At 39.7% G+C, this 18,049-nt stretch overlaps 1 protein-coding gene across 1 annotated transcript in view; it reads right to left on the bottom strand.

Annotated features, from left to right (window-relative positions):
* RGS6 (regulator of G protein signaling 6) overlaps positions 1 to 18,049 on the bottom strand; it is a 635,612-nt gene that overhangs the window by 189,851 nt on the left and 427,712 nt on the right. The window contains exon 3 of the mRNA XM_010588720.3: positions 10,086 to 10,185. Within this exon, the coding sequence (XP_010587022.1) occupies positions 10,086 to 10,185 (100 nt within the window). The remainder of the gene's footprint in view (positions 1 to 10,085; positions 10,186 to 18,049) is intronic.

Raw genomic sequence — 18,049 nt, 5'->3', positions numbered from 1 at the left:
GTTTGAAGAGAAAAAGAATTTTTTTACTGTGAAATATTATACATACAAAAAAGTGTTCATAACAAATACGTACAGCTTAAATTATTTAAAGAAAATACTGTTATTACTATAACTCAAGTAAAAGCAAGCAAACAAACAAAAAGACATTTCTAACATCCTAGTAGCCTCTTGTATCTAGTATCCCAATTACAATACACTCCTTCCCCCTTAAAGGTAAAAATAATATTGAATTTTATGCTAATCATTTCCATACTTTTCTTGTCACTTTTATCACCTAAATATGTACCCCTCAATACTATCATGTCATAGTTTGTTTTTTTACGTTTATATGAATGTGGTCATATAGCATATATCCTTCTGCATCTACCTTCTTCTGTTCAATAACTTGTTTGTGAGATTCACTAGATTTATCTAGGAAGGGATTGGCAAACTACCAGTGTGCTATGTTTTGTAAATAAAGTTTTATTGGAACACAGCCATGCCCACTCATCTACATATTGTCTATGCTGCTTTTGCATTATGATGACAGAGTTGAGTAGATACAACAGAGACTGTATGGCCCACGAAGCCTAAATTATTTATCATCTGGCCTGTTACCAGTTTGCCAACCCCTAACTTAAATTACTTGTAGAGGATTAGTGGCAGAGGGGGGAGGGTTCAAGGGGGGCATTTGTTGCCATCCCCATTGATGAGGCCCACAAATTTAGAGATTAACCCTGGCTACTCATTACCCTCACTAAGCCTCTAAAAAAAAAATCCATGTATGTGCCAACGGTATTTTCTGAAAATTATTTGTACAGTTAAATTTTATAAGGAAAAGCTGGTTGGGTCTAATTTTAATCAAACTAGAGATAGAATTAGAACTAATAAATTAAAGCTACAGGGAGGCAGGTCAATTTCAGTCCATTATAAGAGTTTCTAAAGGTTAGAAACTCTTATAATGGTCCAAAGATGGAATAAAAGTTATTAAAGCCAAGACTGTAGAACACTTGGAAGGAATGTGGTGGTTATAAACTAAATCCCACTGCCACTAAGTTGATTCCAACTCATGGTGACCCTATAGGACAGGGTAGAACTGCCCCATAGGGTTTCCGAGGCTGTAAATCTTTATGGAAGCAGACTGCCTTATCTTTCTCCTGTGGAACTGCTAGTGGTTTCAAACCAGTGACCTATTAGTTAGCAGCTGAGCGCTTTAATACTGCACCAGTTGACTCCCAAATTGGGACAGGCCATATTACACAACCAGAACAGACTTTGAAAATAGAGATTCCTGAGCCCAGGCCCACAGAAAAGTCCTGGCATTTGTATTTTTAAACAAGTTACTCATCAAGTGATTCTCATATTCAGGGAGAATATACTAGATACCTTTAAGGAAAGTTTCCAATCAAGAGTCTGTAGTTTTCAGCATGAGGTTATGGAAACAGCATTGCAGTGGCAGAGAGGAATCCAGATTCTAATCTTGGTTCTGTCCCTAACAAGCTGTGTGATTTGGGGGCACGTTACATTATGTCTCTGGGACAATTTTCCTGTCTGCAAGAATAGGTGAGAGAAGATGTACCTTATGGCTCTTACTTGCAGGAATTGGTGCTTCTGAGGGAGGCCTGGGAGAAATTAATCTCCTAAATTCTTAGAAAATTCTTGATGACATTCAGGTGAAAGAGAATTATCCTGGAATGACTGTTGATGACAGCTGGGCAAAGTTGTGCAATCTAGCTGGTTTCTGGAAATTGGCAAATATTCTGCCCAGAATATATCTATCATGTGCAGGGCAGGCTGGAGGGATAGGGCTGCCAGGCCAGAAGTTGGAAACTCAAAAACCCCACCCTCTTGACTCCAATTACCATCATGGTTACCTACTGTTCAAAAAGGAGGATCTGAAGAGGCTGTTCTGCCATCCTGAAATGGGAACAGTAAGGTGGCCATGCGGTGCCCTTTCTGTGGGTATCTTGCTCAGAAACATCAACCCTCTGGAAGGTGAGATGATAGACTTTCTGAAATGGATTGGATTGTATTTTCATTTCTTATCTCATCCAGTGAGCCTCCCCAAAGAACCTCTTTGGCTTTTGGTCTAATTTTGGCTTCTCCTTTCTTCCCCTCATTATTCTCCTCTCTCCAATTCTCCAGCTATATTCTCTGAAGGTCATTTATTTGCTAAATATCAGTCTTTACAGCTCTTCATTTTTCACTTTTGAGGGAGGAATTTTGTCTAATAACTATCTCTTGTGTTTGAGATTCTTTTCCCTAAATATACCCATCTATCTACATTTACTCCCTGATTTGGCCTTCCCAACCCCACAGGTGAACCAACAGGAACTCCTCCACTTTCTTCATCCCAGCCACACCTATGAATTCACCTGTGAGCTCCTGATCTGAGAGTTGAAGTTAATTTCCCTGACATGTCATCAGGGAAACTTCAAACTCAAAATCACAGAAAATGGGTGTGGGGGAAATAGTAGGTTATCTCAAGCCTAGGTAGGGATAGAGTTCATGGCTTATAGATGAAGATGTACAAATTGTAGTACCCAGTCGTGTCACTGAAGTCCCCTGCCACTCAGGTGCTGATGACTCATAAATCCATATCTCCTGATAGAATGTTCAGAACTTCAGTCCTTTACTTCCAACTGCCACCTGGACAGCATCACCAGAATGCCACTTCAAACTACTCAACTTCAACATGACTAAGACTGATCTTGTCTCTTCTCTCTCAAACCTATTCCTTCCCCAAGTCCCTATAATGGATAAAGGCATCACTCTCCAACTAATATCCAAGGCAGAAGTTAAGGTATTTTTAACTGCATTTTCTCCCTTTTTGAGTCTTTTAATAATGCTTAGAGATCTGTATGACTCAGAATCGACTGGATGGCAATGGGTTTGGTTTTGGTTTCAAAAACCTAGAGATGTGTATATTTACAATTAGCATCATCACACCAGCTACAGAATATTGGATTCCAAAACTGTTCAGAATAAGGATCTTAATTTTGATATACATAGGCACAACAGTATGACAAGTTTATTTTGAAATCATTCTTTTAAAAATGGCAAGCACTGGTGCTCCAAAGCTATTTAAAACTTGAAATATGACAGCTCTTTCAGGGCACTGGCCCTGGCTGTAAAGGCTAGATCAGACATTTGAAGGTCAGGAAGAAAAAGAAGTGAATAATATGATGGGAAGAGCTTTCATTTTCAGCACAGATGGTCCGAATAGGCGCTTTCAGTCTAGGCTCTCTATGTGTTCTACAGGAACTCACCAGATAAGGTTAATTTCTGAAATAGAAGGTCAAGAAATTCCTACAACCTCTTGGGTCACTGATTCCAACTGCTCTGCACCAACATGTTAGAAAGGTTGTAAACAAACGCACCACAAAGCCTGCTTGAAAGGGACTCATCTAAAAGCCGATTCAACTCTGATCTTTTTGCATCGGTGAGTGCCAGGGTGCCCTTTGATGTCATCTCTGAATTCTAGAAAACTTATTTTCAGTGTTGTGCTCTGCTAATGACTGTATCTTCTCCCTCATCTCTACCCTCACAAATTCTCTTATTTTAAAGTCTATATTTCCTAGGGTTCATATTTTTTCCTTTTATTTTCATTTTGACTTTTTGTTTCTTTTGGCAAATCCATTTTGTTCTGGTACCTTCTCCTTATACTCTAGAACATTCAGTTTGGAACTTCACACCTGGCTTTCTGATTTGATCCATCACAAATGTACATATCTCCATATTTCTGTGTATTTATTTATTTGGTTTAGGTTATTTACAGTTGCTCCTTTTTTACCTTTGGGATAATTTGGATAAATTGGTGAGACTTTCAACTTAGTGTAGTGTAGTTAACTGGACAGCACAGAGATGGGTCTTCCAGCAGAACACTCCTATCTTGGGGCTACTTCCCGCAGACTAATGTTATTCACATCTTTGATTTTCACCAGGCAGCTAAGAAAGTGATGATAAGCAGCTTCCCTGAGCTTCTGACAGTGACAGGGTCTCGGATGCACTGGGGCACACCTCACACATTCTTTATCAATAGTCTTAAAGAGGAAACTCATATTTCTCAGCTTTCATTAGAATTCTCTGATCATCAGTGCTGTCGCCATCATCTTGCCTTCTCCTATTGAAATCATTTGCTGTTTGAGTCTTTTCTTGGGTGAGGCACCAGGTGGTAGGTCACAGGTAGGTGTGGACAGTTTCATGTCCAGCCATGCAAGAGATAGAGACACTGTGTTGGTTAAACCAGTTTCATTATGGTCATCAGTTCCATTTTTTAAATCTTTACCTTTTAATTTTACCTATGGAAAAAGGATCTCAATATAGAAGAGAAGCAGCTACTTCCAGCTCTTTCTGGTGGAGGAGAAGCTCCAGTGGTGGTGATAAGAACTCCTAAAATGATTGAAAAGGTATCTGCTGGTTTCTCATGAGGAACTGGCTATTTCATCAATGGTTGGAATGTCTGATGGAGGTCACTGTGTGTGAGGAAAGGCTGCAATGTGGACTGATTACTTTCTGTGTAGACACAGCCTCCATTGACATAGTGAACAGCCTAATATTAATGGATTTCCAGCTTAGATTGGTATCCTGGGTCTTGGTGATCTGGATTTCCTCTGCATGTAGCTCTCCAATTGATTACCAGCAACTTTAGGAGGGTGAAGAGGAATAATGATTTCCTGAAATACCATTCCAGGGTTTTTCTCTACAGGAGGTTGGTGGAGGTGATGAGCTTGGTGTTGGTGTGTTGGTGCTAGCACTCTGGATATGGGTCTGAACATGCTGCTCGTGGAGTTGACTACAATTGTGGCTCTATCCGACATCAGTACAGCTGAATTCTTTGTTTTAGTCTTTGGCTGCAGAGTACCTTTTGTGTAGACTAAAATCCTTGTGTGTTGGTTGGCAAGGACTTTAGTGTACCAAGGATTCTGTTCCAAGTGCTGACTTGCTGACTGTCGCCTGTGTCACAGGAGTTGCTGGCTGAATGTCCTGTGTTGGATCTCTTAAATAAGTTGAGCATGAGATTCATCTGACTGGTCTTCGGGGACACCTTAACATCAACTTAAGCTGTGCTGGCAGAGTGTGGGATCTAATACACCTGGGCAGGAGACAATGAGCTAGTAATTGACCCATGCAGTGGTTAATCCAGAAGGTGAGTATATTGGCAAAATGCATTCTAACTACATAGAACATTCTATAGATGCTACTAGTTTCTGAGCCTTTTGAGGATTCTATCATATAGGGTTGTTTCTTTCTTTTTCCACTGACAAGTGATGGTTAGGTTATCTCAGGGCTTTTAATTAATTTGCTTTTCAAATTTCTAAGTGTTGTTGCTGTTATCTCCTCTCTTGTTCCTACCCTGGGACACAGTTCTTCATGAGTTTCTCACATATCTACACATCTTGTAAGCAGGATACTGACTGCCTTTTGTACTGGACTATTTCTTCAAGGATGTGTGGCATGTAACTTTGAAAGAGAGCAAAGGGCAGGTATAATTATTACCCATTATAAAAGATTCAGTCTCCCTAAGCTCAGCTTTCCTCTCCTGTAATGCAACCCACTGCACATATAGGCACCATATGGTCCTCTTTAGCATTGCCTGGAGGATTGGAGCTCAGGGAACTAGTGTAAAAAGTACCGATACTCTGGCTACTGCTATTGCTGTAAGTAATAAACTATTCTTTGTCTCTGACCCAGGAGTCTCATGTTTTCTACCAACATCTATGAAACTGTGGTAAGCTAACTTGTTACCAAAGTACCAAAAAATTTCAGGCTTTTCAAAGTTCTTGACTCCTTGTACTTTGGAAATACTTCTTTAAAACTCTTTTTACTCCAATTTTGTGGGATTTCAGAAGAGAAAATTTAGAAGAATGAATTCAATCCGTCATACTAACATCCCATTTTTAATGAGTTACCTATGCCACACATCCAGTCATCAAGGTTTATCAATCCTATCTTCTACTTTTTCCTCAAAAGTCTTGAATTCTACTGCTCCTGTCTTTTCACAGTGGGTCCTAGAGGCAGATGCCTGTCACTTATTTGCTATGTGACCTTGGGGAAGTTACTTAAACTCTTGAATTTGTAGTTTTCTTGATTGTAAAATGGAAATAACAACAGTTCCTAATCTTAGAGTTTTTTGAGGATTAAATGAGGTGTAGATGTAAATACGTAGTTTCCGTTGGTGATGTGGACGTTGTTAATATGACCTTTTGTATCTCCTCCCTTATCTAGAGAGTCCCTAGCTAGTCTCATATTCTCCTTCTCCTACTGCTCAGATTTTTCATCCACCCTCTTGCCAGAATTCTTTCTAACACACAGATGTAATTCACCCGCTATTTAAAAACCTCTGATGGCAGCCCATTACCTTTGGGATAAAGTCTACAAGTCAAAAGTCCTTTGTAATCTGTTCTTATGGCAAAGTCTCATATTCTTTTATTTTCCCCTGTGGCTGTTCTGCTAATGTGCTCCTCTCCCTGAACACACATGCACATAAATGTGTTTTAAACTCCAACCACATAAGCAAGTTCATTTTTACTGACATCTGATCTGCTTTTCATGCATTTAGGCCTATGAAAATTCTATTTTCTTCACCTGGAATGCTTTTCCCAAATTTTCTATGCATGTTTAAGGCCCAAGTGTACATTTACTTTCTGTGGTAGCACATTATAATAATGGCCTCCAATGAATCATGCCTCTCTATGTCTATGCAGCATTGCCACTTCTCTCACCAAGAGGCAGAGCTGATTTCAGTCTAGGCTGGCTTTGTGATTTACTCTGAACAACAGAATGTGGTGGGCTTGACACTATGAGTTCTGGAGCCTAGGCCTTAAGAGACTTTGCAGTTTCCACTCTTTCTCTACTGAAACCCTGACACCAACTGTGAACAAGCCCACTCTAACATGGAGGAGGATAAGAGGCCCCATGGAAGTCAACTGTGGCCCAGCTAACAATGAGCACCACCACCAAACGCATGAGTGAGGCCATGTTAGACCCTCTAGCCCCAACTGAGAGGGCAGTAGTGATTCAGTGGTAATAATTCTTGCCTTCCATGTGGAAGACCCAGGTTCAATTCCCAACCAATGCACCTGAAGTATAGCCACCACCCATCTGCATGCTGCTATGATGCTGAACAGGATTCAGTGGAGCTTCCAGGCTAAGCAGACTAAGAAGAAAGGCTTGGTGACTTACTTCTGAAAATCAGCCAGTGAAAACCCTATGGATCACAGCAGTCTGGTTCTATTGTGCATGGGGTCTCCACGAGTTGGGGGCTAACTTGGTGGCAGCTAACCACAACAGCAGCCTCAATTGAACCATCAGATGACTATGGCCTCATGAACGATTCCAGACGAGGCTATCAGAAGAACTGCCCAGACTGCCAATTCATGGAATCATGATTATGAGAAAGAAGAAAGCATTTAAATCATTATGGTTTGTGGCTATTTGTTATGCAGCAATAGATAACCTATATACCTCCTCAGAGAACTGTTTTAGATATACCCAAAGTTCATCATTCTATACTCTAAGCTCAAAAACCACTTCTATTATAGCAAATAGCTGATATAAATATTCATCTACCTGTGTCTGTTTTTCTCACTAGATTGATGGTTTTTATAGGGCAGCCTATATATCTATATCGATATCGATATCTATATCTATATCCACATCTATATCGTCTTTATAAAGATTATTAGTAGCATATAAAATATTATATAAAGAAATATTAGTATTATAGCAATATATATGTGTTATACAAATTAGTATTATATAAAGATATAATAGTCTTTATATCTCCTGTGACTACTCTAGTGTCTGGCACATAGAAACGGTGGACATTTATTACCCAGATCACACACTCACCATTTCCTGAAATCCTTTCACTCGCCATCTGGAACTCATGGTCAATCATTAGTAAAATCTTTTATATCTTTTACATCCTCCACTTCTAGTTGATATTCCATTTTCTTGTTCTTCCCTGATGGCCCTGCTTCCTTGCAGTCCTTATAAGTGGTGGCTATCTTCTCTCCCATGCCTTACATACCACTGTGCTTAGAAGTGGGTATGTGACCTCCTTACTCCTTATGGCTTCTTCTAGACTAACTTCATTTTCTTTCTCTTCTCTAAAAACAGTCAGCTTTGACTCCCATGACATCAGGCTAAACCATCTATAACTCCTTGTTATGAAAGACATCTACCGATTCCTGGGCCTCTGTCTCTCATTTCATGAAGAGGAACCACTCTCTATAATATTCCCCTAGTAGTGACCTCAATGTCTATATTGCTCAGCCTTTGAATATGATGGTCTCTCTGCACCTTGATCTCTTCTCCTTCCATGATCTTGCCCTCCATCCAATCTCAGCTACTTTTTCGCATGGTCATACTCTAGACCTTGTCACCACCAATAACTTTAACCCCTCCATAATCTCAATTTAATATATTCCACAACCACCACCTCCTATATTTCCAGTGCTCTCATTTTAGCCTCCAACTTCAAAAATCCTTTGCCACTGAAGCCACAATTTATTGTTAGCACTCCATCCCACTGTCCCTCACCTGTCTTCTGTTCTCACTTCCTTTCTTAAAGCCACTGCCATCGCCAACTCATAGTGGCCCTTTTGGACAGAGTAGAACTGCTCCATAGGGTTTCCAAGGCTGTAATCTTACAGAAGTAGACTGCCACATCTTTCTCCTGTGGAGCAGCTGCTGGGTTTGAACCTGCTGACCTTTTGGTTAGAAGCTGAGCACTTAACTACTGTGTCACCACTTCCTTCCTTATTCAGCTAAAATTTAATGGTTCACCATTTTAGTTGCTCTTTTGCCTCTCAGATTTATCATATTTGGGGAGTTACTACAGCCTTAAATAAGTCCAGCTTTCCACCTGATCCATGTCCAAACCCATGGAAACTAAATGCGCTGGAGAAACAATTTTCTTTTTTAAATTTATAAATAATCTCTGTCTAGCAATCAAAATTATATTTACCTAGTTCAGCCGTCTCGACAATTTTCATAGCTTCTAATCTCTCCTCAAACCTTCAACATCTCCACCCCCTTTGATTCCTATTTTACTAAGAAAGTAAAAATAACTAGAAGAGAACTTCTCTAAGCTCCCATCACATCTCCTCACTTACTTGTGCCTCTACATCTATTCTGCCCAATCCCTTCCCAAGGATGATTTGTACATACTTTTAGTGAAAGCTACCTACCTAGTTGTGCACTAGATTCCATCTCCTGTTACATACTCTTGGATATCACTCCTTGAATTTTCTTTCTTTCTCCTGTATCATTTTTCACTCATCGCTCTGCATACTGTCACTTTCATATCACTTAAAATAATACACATATTGACCCCCTTTTGCTTCCAGATACTACTGCATTTATTCCTTTTACAAAAAAACTCCTTCAAAGATTAATTATACTCACTGCCTCAACTATCTTTCCTTCCATTCACACTTGAACCCACTCCAGTAAGGTTTTTTGCTCCCCAAAGTTTCACAGAAAGTGCACTTAGGGTCAACCATGAATTCGATGTTGCTAAATTCACTGGTCAGTTTTCGAGTCCTTAACTTACTTGGTTACCAGTGACATTTGACATAGTAGATAATTCTGCTCTTCCTAGAAACATTTTCTAGAATATTTGGCTTCTAAGAAACCATATCCTCCTGATTTTCTTCCTCTTCTCCATCTATTCCTTTTCAAAAAAAAAAAAAAAAATTTTTTTTTTTTTTTGTTGATTTCTCCTCTCCCTGACTCCTATATATTGGAGTATCCCAGGTTTTAGAACTTGGACTACATTTTCTATCTATGTTCACTCCCTTGGTAAGCTCAGCAATTCCATGGCTTTAAATACCATCTACATGCGGATGACTTCTGCCCCTGGCTCAGACTTAATTTAAATACAAAAGGGATGCATAGTAAGGCCATCCTTAAGGACTGGCAAAGAGTAAGTTCTTACAAATCATGTTCAGGACTCAACTTCATTCCAGAAGAACACTGAATGTATCATCCTGAACGTTCACAAATTCTTAGACATTTCCCAGATCACAATCTAGACTATACAACTCTTCTATAGCCATTTTCTGTTACCATCAATACCTTGTAAAGAGAATAGTTACCTGTGACGACACTGGGGATTTTGGAGAGAAAGCTCTTGACTGTTCTGATGGGCACACCCCCTGTCTTGTCATCTTGCATCTTTGTAATGATGTCTTCAATCTGAAAGAGATTAAAGAATAAAAAGCATTATATTCTCCCACAAAGTAGTAATAATGCCAGTAATAGATATCAGGGCAAATCTCCGTCTAGTCAGTCAATAAACCCAGTATCAATATTTGTAATGAATTGGGTGCTGGGTGTGGGAAGGTCAGAGAGTTACATAAAAGAGCATAAGGCAAGTTCTACAAGAACAACTCTCCAGTTCAACAGGGTAAGGAGGGGGAAAGACATGATTCTTGTTGGGCTCCAACATGTAATTCAATATGTATGTGATAAAATTCCTCTTTTTTCCATATTGGGTTTATGTATAGGTTGAACCATATAAAATTGCCATATTCAACCTGAAAAATGGCAACTTCACGTGGTTTAATCCAATGTATTAAGATACTGCATTAGGAAGTATAGGCAGGGCTGCCACTGGGACCAGAGAATGGCCAAGCCAGAGTTAGGAGGGAGTAAAAAAAAAAAAAAAAAAAAGACGACTATGAATCAGGACATAAAAAGCCCTGATCTTGAGAAACCAGAAAATGGGTCTTAGTGGCTCTAAGGGATGGCAACAGTTTGGTCATCGTGAGCCAGGACTAAAGTGGAGCAAGCACTGGATCCTCTCCTCTTAAGGTTGCACTATGAGGAGAAAGATGATGGTGGGCAGTGGCTTGGAGCCAAGGCTTGGTAAAATAAGATAGTATGTGCATATACTGAAAACAGAACAGAGGGAGAAGAGATGGACTAAGGAAGATGTAGATGCCTAGACCGGGAAACCAAACTCATGGCTAAGGATTTGTGAGTCAGATACAATTTCTTGGGTAGAAGTTTCAAGAAGAGGATACAGAAATCTCTAATAAGAATGTAGACCTTTGTAGGGCTGGGCTTGGAGAAGGGAATGTTTTGTATTATCACACATTCTGTTCCCCTAAGCAACAGAAATAGCTTTGAAGAACCTGGATAGACTCTCTGAGTGCTTCCTTGATAGAATCAGATAATTTTAACGCTGGAAATTCAATGCTGTAGATCAACTCTTCTAATATACTTGCATTGCAATCTGAGGCTAAGTGATTTTCTCAAAGACACATGACTAACAATTTGATTAATAGAAATAGATAACTTGTTAGAGAAAAAACTAGGATATGGCATATCACCAATAATAATATCCAATTGCTAAAATATATTAAAAATTGATTATGTGTTACACACTATTCTGAAGAAGCTCTGGTCGTGCAGTGGTCAAGCACTTAACTGCTGACTGCAAGATTGGTGGTTCTAATCTACCAGCCACTCCAAGGAAAAAAAATGTGGCAGTCTACTTCTATAAAGATTACACCTTGGAAACCCATGAGGCAGTTCTACTCTGTCCTATAGGGTCGCTATGAGTCGGAATTGACGTGATGCCAATGGGTTTAGGCACTATCCTAAGTATTATAAATGTGTTAGCCTATTTAATCCTCATAACTACTTCATAAGATTAAAACAAAACAAAACCCATTGCTGTCAAGTTGATTCTGACTGATAGCGACCCCCTATAGGGCAGAACAGAACTGACCTATAGGGTTTCCAAGGAGTGGCTGGTGGATTCAAACCGCCGACCTTTTGGTTAGCAGCCGAGCTCTTAACTGCTGAGCCGCCAGAGCTCCCTTCGTAAGAAACAGACACTATTATCTGCATTTTTCAGATAAAAAAATTAAGGTTTAGTTAAATGTATCAGGGTTAAGTTGTGGTAACAAATAATCCCCCAAATCTCAATGACTTACCACAACAAAGTTTTCTTTCTCTCCTAAGTTACAGGTTTACTGCAGATCAACAGGGGTCTCTGCTCATTGTAGTTACTCTGGGCCCCAGGATGATGGATTAGTCACCATATTGAATGTTGCTGGTGCCAGAGGGATGAGAGAATTCTGGAGAGTCTTACACATGGGTTTTAAATGTTACAGCCCAGAAGTTACACATAACATGTTTGCTCATAACTCTTTGGCCAGACTTAGTCACATGATACTACTCAACCACAAAGGAGATAGGGAGTTCAGATTTCTGGGTGTCAGGAGGAGAGGAACTGAACATCTGTGAGCAGCATCAATGATTACCACAGGAGGTTAAGCAACCCTCACAAGGTCACACAGCTACTCAGATGTGGAGCCAAGGCTGAACCCAGGCAGCAGACTCCAGAGCTCATGCTCCTAATCCCTGAGCTTTTCTGCCTTCCATTAAGATTCTTGAAAAACCAGCCAAGCAGAAAAACCATTCTCCCTTGGATATTTCTGGGTTTCTCTGACAAGCACTAATGGTGAGAAAGAATCTTTAGCTCCCAGCCCCTCAAGCAGTGGATGGGTGCCTCATGCTAGGGAAAGAGGTCATTCTCTGAAGTCCTGTATTCTGTTAAAATGACAGTATCGGAAAGACATTAATTCCCATTAATGTTAATAGTCTCAGCTACTGCCCTGCCTTGGGTCTTATAAATTCAACCTGACAATTTAGAGTATTTGAATACTCCTTATCAATAGCCAAGGGGAACTATTCCTAGGAAAATGGTCAATTTACAGCGTAATCTATGCTTTTGATCTAGTGTGTTATTTGAAACCAGAAACCTGTTACACTGACGCTTTCAACGGAATGGACAGAAAATCACTGAGTGTTGGAGGGAAGTCAATAATTAAATTCAATAAACCAGTTAGGCCCCTGATTAGGCATAATGGTAATGATTTCCAGTCTCTGCTGATGTGGGCTAGATTCGAAGGACTGGCAGTGCAGAGGAAATCTTCATGACTCTTTTCTCCTCTGCTCTGTTTAGCTGCTTCACCATCCCACTGAATCCTAAAAGGACTTATTTGCCAAGGAGGAAGACCTATCTTCTAATGGTCCACAATGACCCAAGAGGAATATCACTCCATCAGGGGTTAGAGCTAAATCACAAAGGGCAAGCCTCTTAACTGAAAAAGGATTGCACACCAGCAATAGTTCACAGCATCACAGGTGGTAGTAGAATGAATTATTGTTCTCATTTCTTTAGACTCTCCACTGTATTAATATACATCCAGACCTCAGCCATGGCCTCACTGTGGGAAGAATCTGCCCTCTGACTTTTAGGTATGACCATGTGACTTGCCTGGCTAATGGGATGTTACTGAATGTGGTCTGAGCGGAGGCTTGCAATGTATCTGCATGGTTTTGCTTACTCTCTTGCCCTCCTGTCTTTTGTTATAAAAAGAACATGCCTCAGATAGTTACTTCTCTAAAAAGCACGAGAGACATCTGGAGCTGATGGGACCCAAACCATAGTTTGAGTGAGGTCAGCCTAGATCAGCCAAACCTTAATGACCTGCAGACTCATGAGAGAGAAACTAATGCTTATTGTTGTATGACACTGAGTTTGGGGTGGTTTGTTATGCAGCAATATTGTGGCTATAGCTGACTGATATAACAGGGCTCTGAAAAAAAAATGCATTTATCAACAATAGTTAAAGCCACAACAAATAACTGACAATAAGAATCAATGACCTTTAACGAATGGCGCTGGCATAACTGGATACCCATCTGCAAAAAAAACAAAACAAGACCCATACCTCAAACCATGCACAAAAGCTAACTCAAAATGGATCAAAGACTTAAATATGAAAACTAAAATGATAAAGACCCAGGAAGAAAAAAATAGGGACAAAGCTAGGAGCCCTAACACATGGCATAAACAGAACACAAAACATTACTAACTATGTCCAAATACCAGAAGAGAAACTAGATAACTGGGAGCTCCTAAAAATCACTTATGCTCATCCAAAGACTTCACCAAACAAGTAAAAAGACAACCTATAGACTGGGAAAAAATGTTTGGCTATGACAAATCTGATCTGCATCTAATCTCTAAAATCTACAAGATACTGCAAAACCTCAACAACAAAAAGACAAATAACCCAATTAGAAAACGGGCAAAGGATATGAACAGACACTTTACCAGAGAAGAAATTTAGGGAGCTAACAGATACATGAGGAAATGCTCATCATGATCATTAACTATTAGAGAAAAGCAAATCAAACTGCAATGAGATACCATCTCACCCCAACAAGGATGGCATTAATCCAAAAAATACAAAATATTTTGGAGAGGTTGTGGAGAGACTGGAACACTTATATGCTGCTGGTGGAATTGTAAAATGGCACAACCACTTTGGAAATTTATCTGGCACTTCCTTAAAAAGCTAGAAATAGAAGTATCAAATGATCCAGCAATCCCACTCCTTGGAATATATCCTGGAGAAATAAGAGCCCTCGTATGAATACATATACGAACACCCATGTTCACTGCAGCACAGATTACAATAGCAAAAAGATGGAAACAACCTAGATGCCCGTCAATGGATGAATGGATAAACAAATTATGGTATATTCACACAATGGAATCTACGCAACAATAAAGAACAATGATGAATCCACGAAACATCTCAAAACATGGATGAATCTGTAAGGCACTATGCTGAGTGAAATTCGTCAGTTGCAAAAGGACAAATATTGTATGAGACCACTATTATAAGAGCTCAAGAAAAGATTTAAACACAGAAGAAAACATCCTTTGATGGTTAAGAGGGTAGGGAGGGAGGGAGAGGGAAATTCACGAACTAGACAGTAGACGAGAATCATCTTAGGTGAAGGGACAGAGAACACACGACACAGGGAAAGTCAGCACAACTGGACTAAACCAAAAGCTAAAAAGTTTCCTAAATACAACCAAACACTTTGAGGGACAGAGTAGCAGGGTAGAGGGTCTGGAGACCATGGTTTCAAAAGACATCTGTCAACTGGCATAACAAAGTTTATTAAGAAAATGTTCTGCATCCCACTTTGGTGACTGATGTCTGGGGTCTTAAAACCTAATGAGTGACTATCTAAGATGCATCAGTTGGTCTCAGCCCACCTGGAGCAAAGGAAAATGAAGAAAATCAAAGGCACAAGAAAAATATGAGCCCAAGAGAAAGAAAGGACCACATAAACCAGAGACTCCATCAGCCTGAGACTGGATGAACTAAATGGTGCCTGGCTACCACCAATGACTGCCCAGACAGGGAACACAACAGAGAGTCCCTGGTGGAGCAGGAGAAAAATGGGGTGCAGAACTCAAATTCTAGTAGAAATACCAGACTTAATGGTCTGACTGAGACTGGAGGAACCCCAGAAGGCAGGGCCCCCAGACTCTCTGTTAGCCCAAAACTAAAACCATTCCCAAAGCCAACTTTTCAGACAAAGATTAGACTGAACTACATAAGCCATAAAATGATACTTATAAAGAGTGTGCTTCTTAGCTCAAGTATATATATGAGACTAAATGGGCAGCTCTTGTCTGGAGGCGAGATGAGAAGGCAGAAACGGACAGGAGCTGGTTGAATGGACACAAGAAATACAGGGTGGAAAGGAGGAGTGTGCTGTCACATTATACAGAGAGCAACTAGGTCACATAACAATGTGTGTATAAATTCTTTTATGAGAAACTAACCTGAGCTGTAAACTTTCACTTAAAGCACACACACACACACAAATAATAATACTAAAAAAAAAAAAAAAAAAAAAAAGTATCAATGACTCTGACATTCCACCTTGCATTCCCGCTGCTTGGAGGACTATGATCAGCATCCTTCAGCTGCTTCCACAGTCCCCGAGGCTCAGAGGCTTTCTTTGCCCATGCAGATGCTCATCATCCCCAGGCGAGAGAAAGGGGTGCATTTAAGCAGGACAAGATAGCTCCAGCAAGTGACCAAAGTAAAGAATCAGATGACCTTCCGGTAAAAGAAAAAGCAGCAGAACTTACTGATACGGAATTCAAAAGACTAACATTTATGGCTGTCTAAGAGATTAGGAAACAGACCAAGGAAAATGCAGACAAAATCACGGAAAACACAGAGAAAGCCAGCAAAAACATAGCCAAAATCAAGGAAACAGACGAAGCCAGTAGAATTCAGGAAAATAATACAAGAAAAAAAAAGTCAAAATAAATAAACAGTTTGAAATCATACAAAAACAGCAACTGGAAATGGACAGCTCATTCAGAAGTAGAGAGCTCAATAGAAGGTTTAGGAGCAAATTTGAAACAATGGAGGAGGGAATCAGCGAGATTGAAGACAAATCCATGGATGCCCCTTTGCTTAAGGAAAAATCAGAAAAGAATGAAGAAACATGAAGAAAACCTAAGAATTATGTGGGACACAATCAAGAACAAAAATTTATGCATGATTGGAGTTACAGAACAAGGGGAGACAATGGAAAACACAGAGAAGGTTGTTGAAGATTTGCCAGCAGAAAACTTCCCAAATATCATAAAAGATGAAAAGCTGACCATCCAAGATGCTCAGCAAACGCCATATAGAATAAACCGCAAAAGAAAGTCACCAAGATATAATCACACTTGCCAAAACCAAAGACAAAGAAAGAATCCTGAGAGCAGCTCAAGAAAAACGAAAAGTCACTTACAAAGGGGAAAAAATAAGACTAAGCTCTGATTACTTGGCAGAAACTAAGCAGGCAAGAAGGCAATGGGACGACATATATAAAATCTTGAAAGAAAAAAAAAACTGTCAACCAAAAATAATATAGCCTGCAAAATTCTCTCAAATATGATAGTGAAATTATGACATTTCCAGATAAACAGAAATTAAGGAAATTTGTAAAAACCAATCCAAACTTACAAAAAATATTAAAAGGAGTCCTTTGGTTAGAGAACCAACATCATCAGACAACAACTGCAGTCTAGGACACACGACAGCCAGATACCAACCTAGGTAAAGAACTCTAATAAAACTAAGCTAAAAGTCTTAAAACAGGGAAACAGAGAAGTCAGTGTGTAAATGATGACAACATCAAACAATAAAAGGGAATAAACAGTATATGTATAGGACTTTCAAATGAAAGGAAATTAAGGTGATAAGTAATTAAAAGGCTGTTTCAAACTTAGGAAGATAAGGGTAAATTTCAAGGTAACTGCAAAGAAAGTTAACAAACCTACTCATCAGAATAAAAAAGAAGAAAAATATAAAGTTTCAGTAAACACAAAACGTATAATAACAAAAGAAAATAAAAATCCACAAACAAAAGGAACTCAGCACAGGAAAGTAAGAGGAAAAAAGAAAACGTCAGCACTGCAAAAAAAAAAAAGCACAATATGACAACAATAAAGTCCTACCTATCAATTATCATACACACACAAACAAGAATCAATGACTCTCAGAGTTAAAAAACCAAACCCATTGCCGTCAAGTCAATTCCAACTCATAGCAACCCTACAGAGTTACTGCATGTTAAAATCCAATCCTTTTTATTTTTTTATTTATTGAACTTTAGATGAAGGTTTACAGAACAAACTAGTTTCTCATCAAAAAATTAGTACACACATTGTTGTACGACATTGGTTAACAACCCCACGACATGTCAACACTCTCCCTTCTCAACCCTGGGTTCCCTATTACCAGCTTTCCTGTTCCCTCCTGCCTTCTAGTCCTTGCCCCAGGGCTGGTGTGCCCCTTTAGTCTTGTTTTGTTCCAGGGGCCTGTTCAATCTTTGGCTGAAGGGTGAACCTCAGGAGTGGACTCATTACTGAGCTGAAAGGTGTCTGGGGGCCATACTCTCAGGGTTCTCCAGTCTCTGTCAGGACAGCAAGTCTGATCTTTCTTTTTGAGTTAGAATTTTGTTCTACATTTTTCTCCAGCTCTATCTGGGACCCTCTATCGTGATCCCTGCCAGAGCAGTCAGTGGTGGTAGCTGGGCACACGGTGGTTGTACTGGGTCTGGTGGAGGCTGTGGTAGATGAGGTCCATTGGTCCTTTGGACTAATCTTTCCCTTGTGTCTTTAGTTTTCTTCATTCTTCCTTGCTCCTGAAGGGGTGAGACCAGTGGA

This window comes from Loxodonta africana, chromosome 10, assembly GCF_030014295.1.
Source record: "Loxodonta africana isolate mLoxAfr1 chromosome 10, mLoxAfr1.hap2, whole genome shotgun sequence".
Lineage (NCBI taxonomy): Eukaryota > Metazoa > Chordata > Mammalia > Proboscidea > Elephantidae > Loxodonta > Loxodonta africana.
The sequence above is the reverse complement of the archived record's forward strand: the minus strand, read 5'-3'. Positions and strand labels throughout refer to the sequence as shown.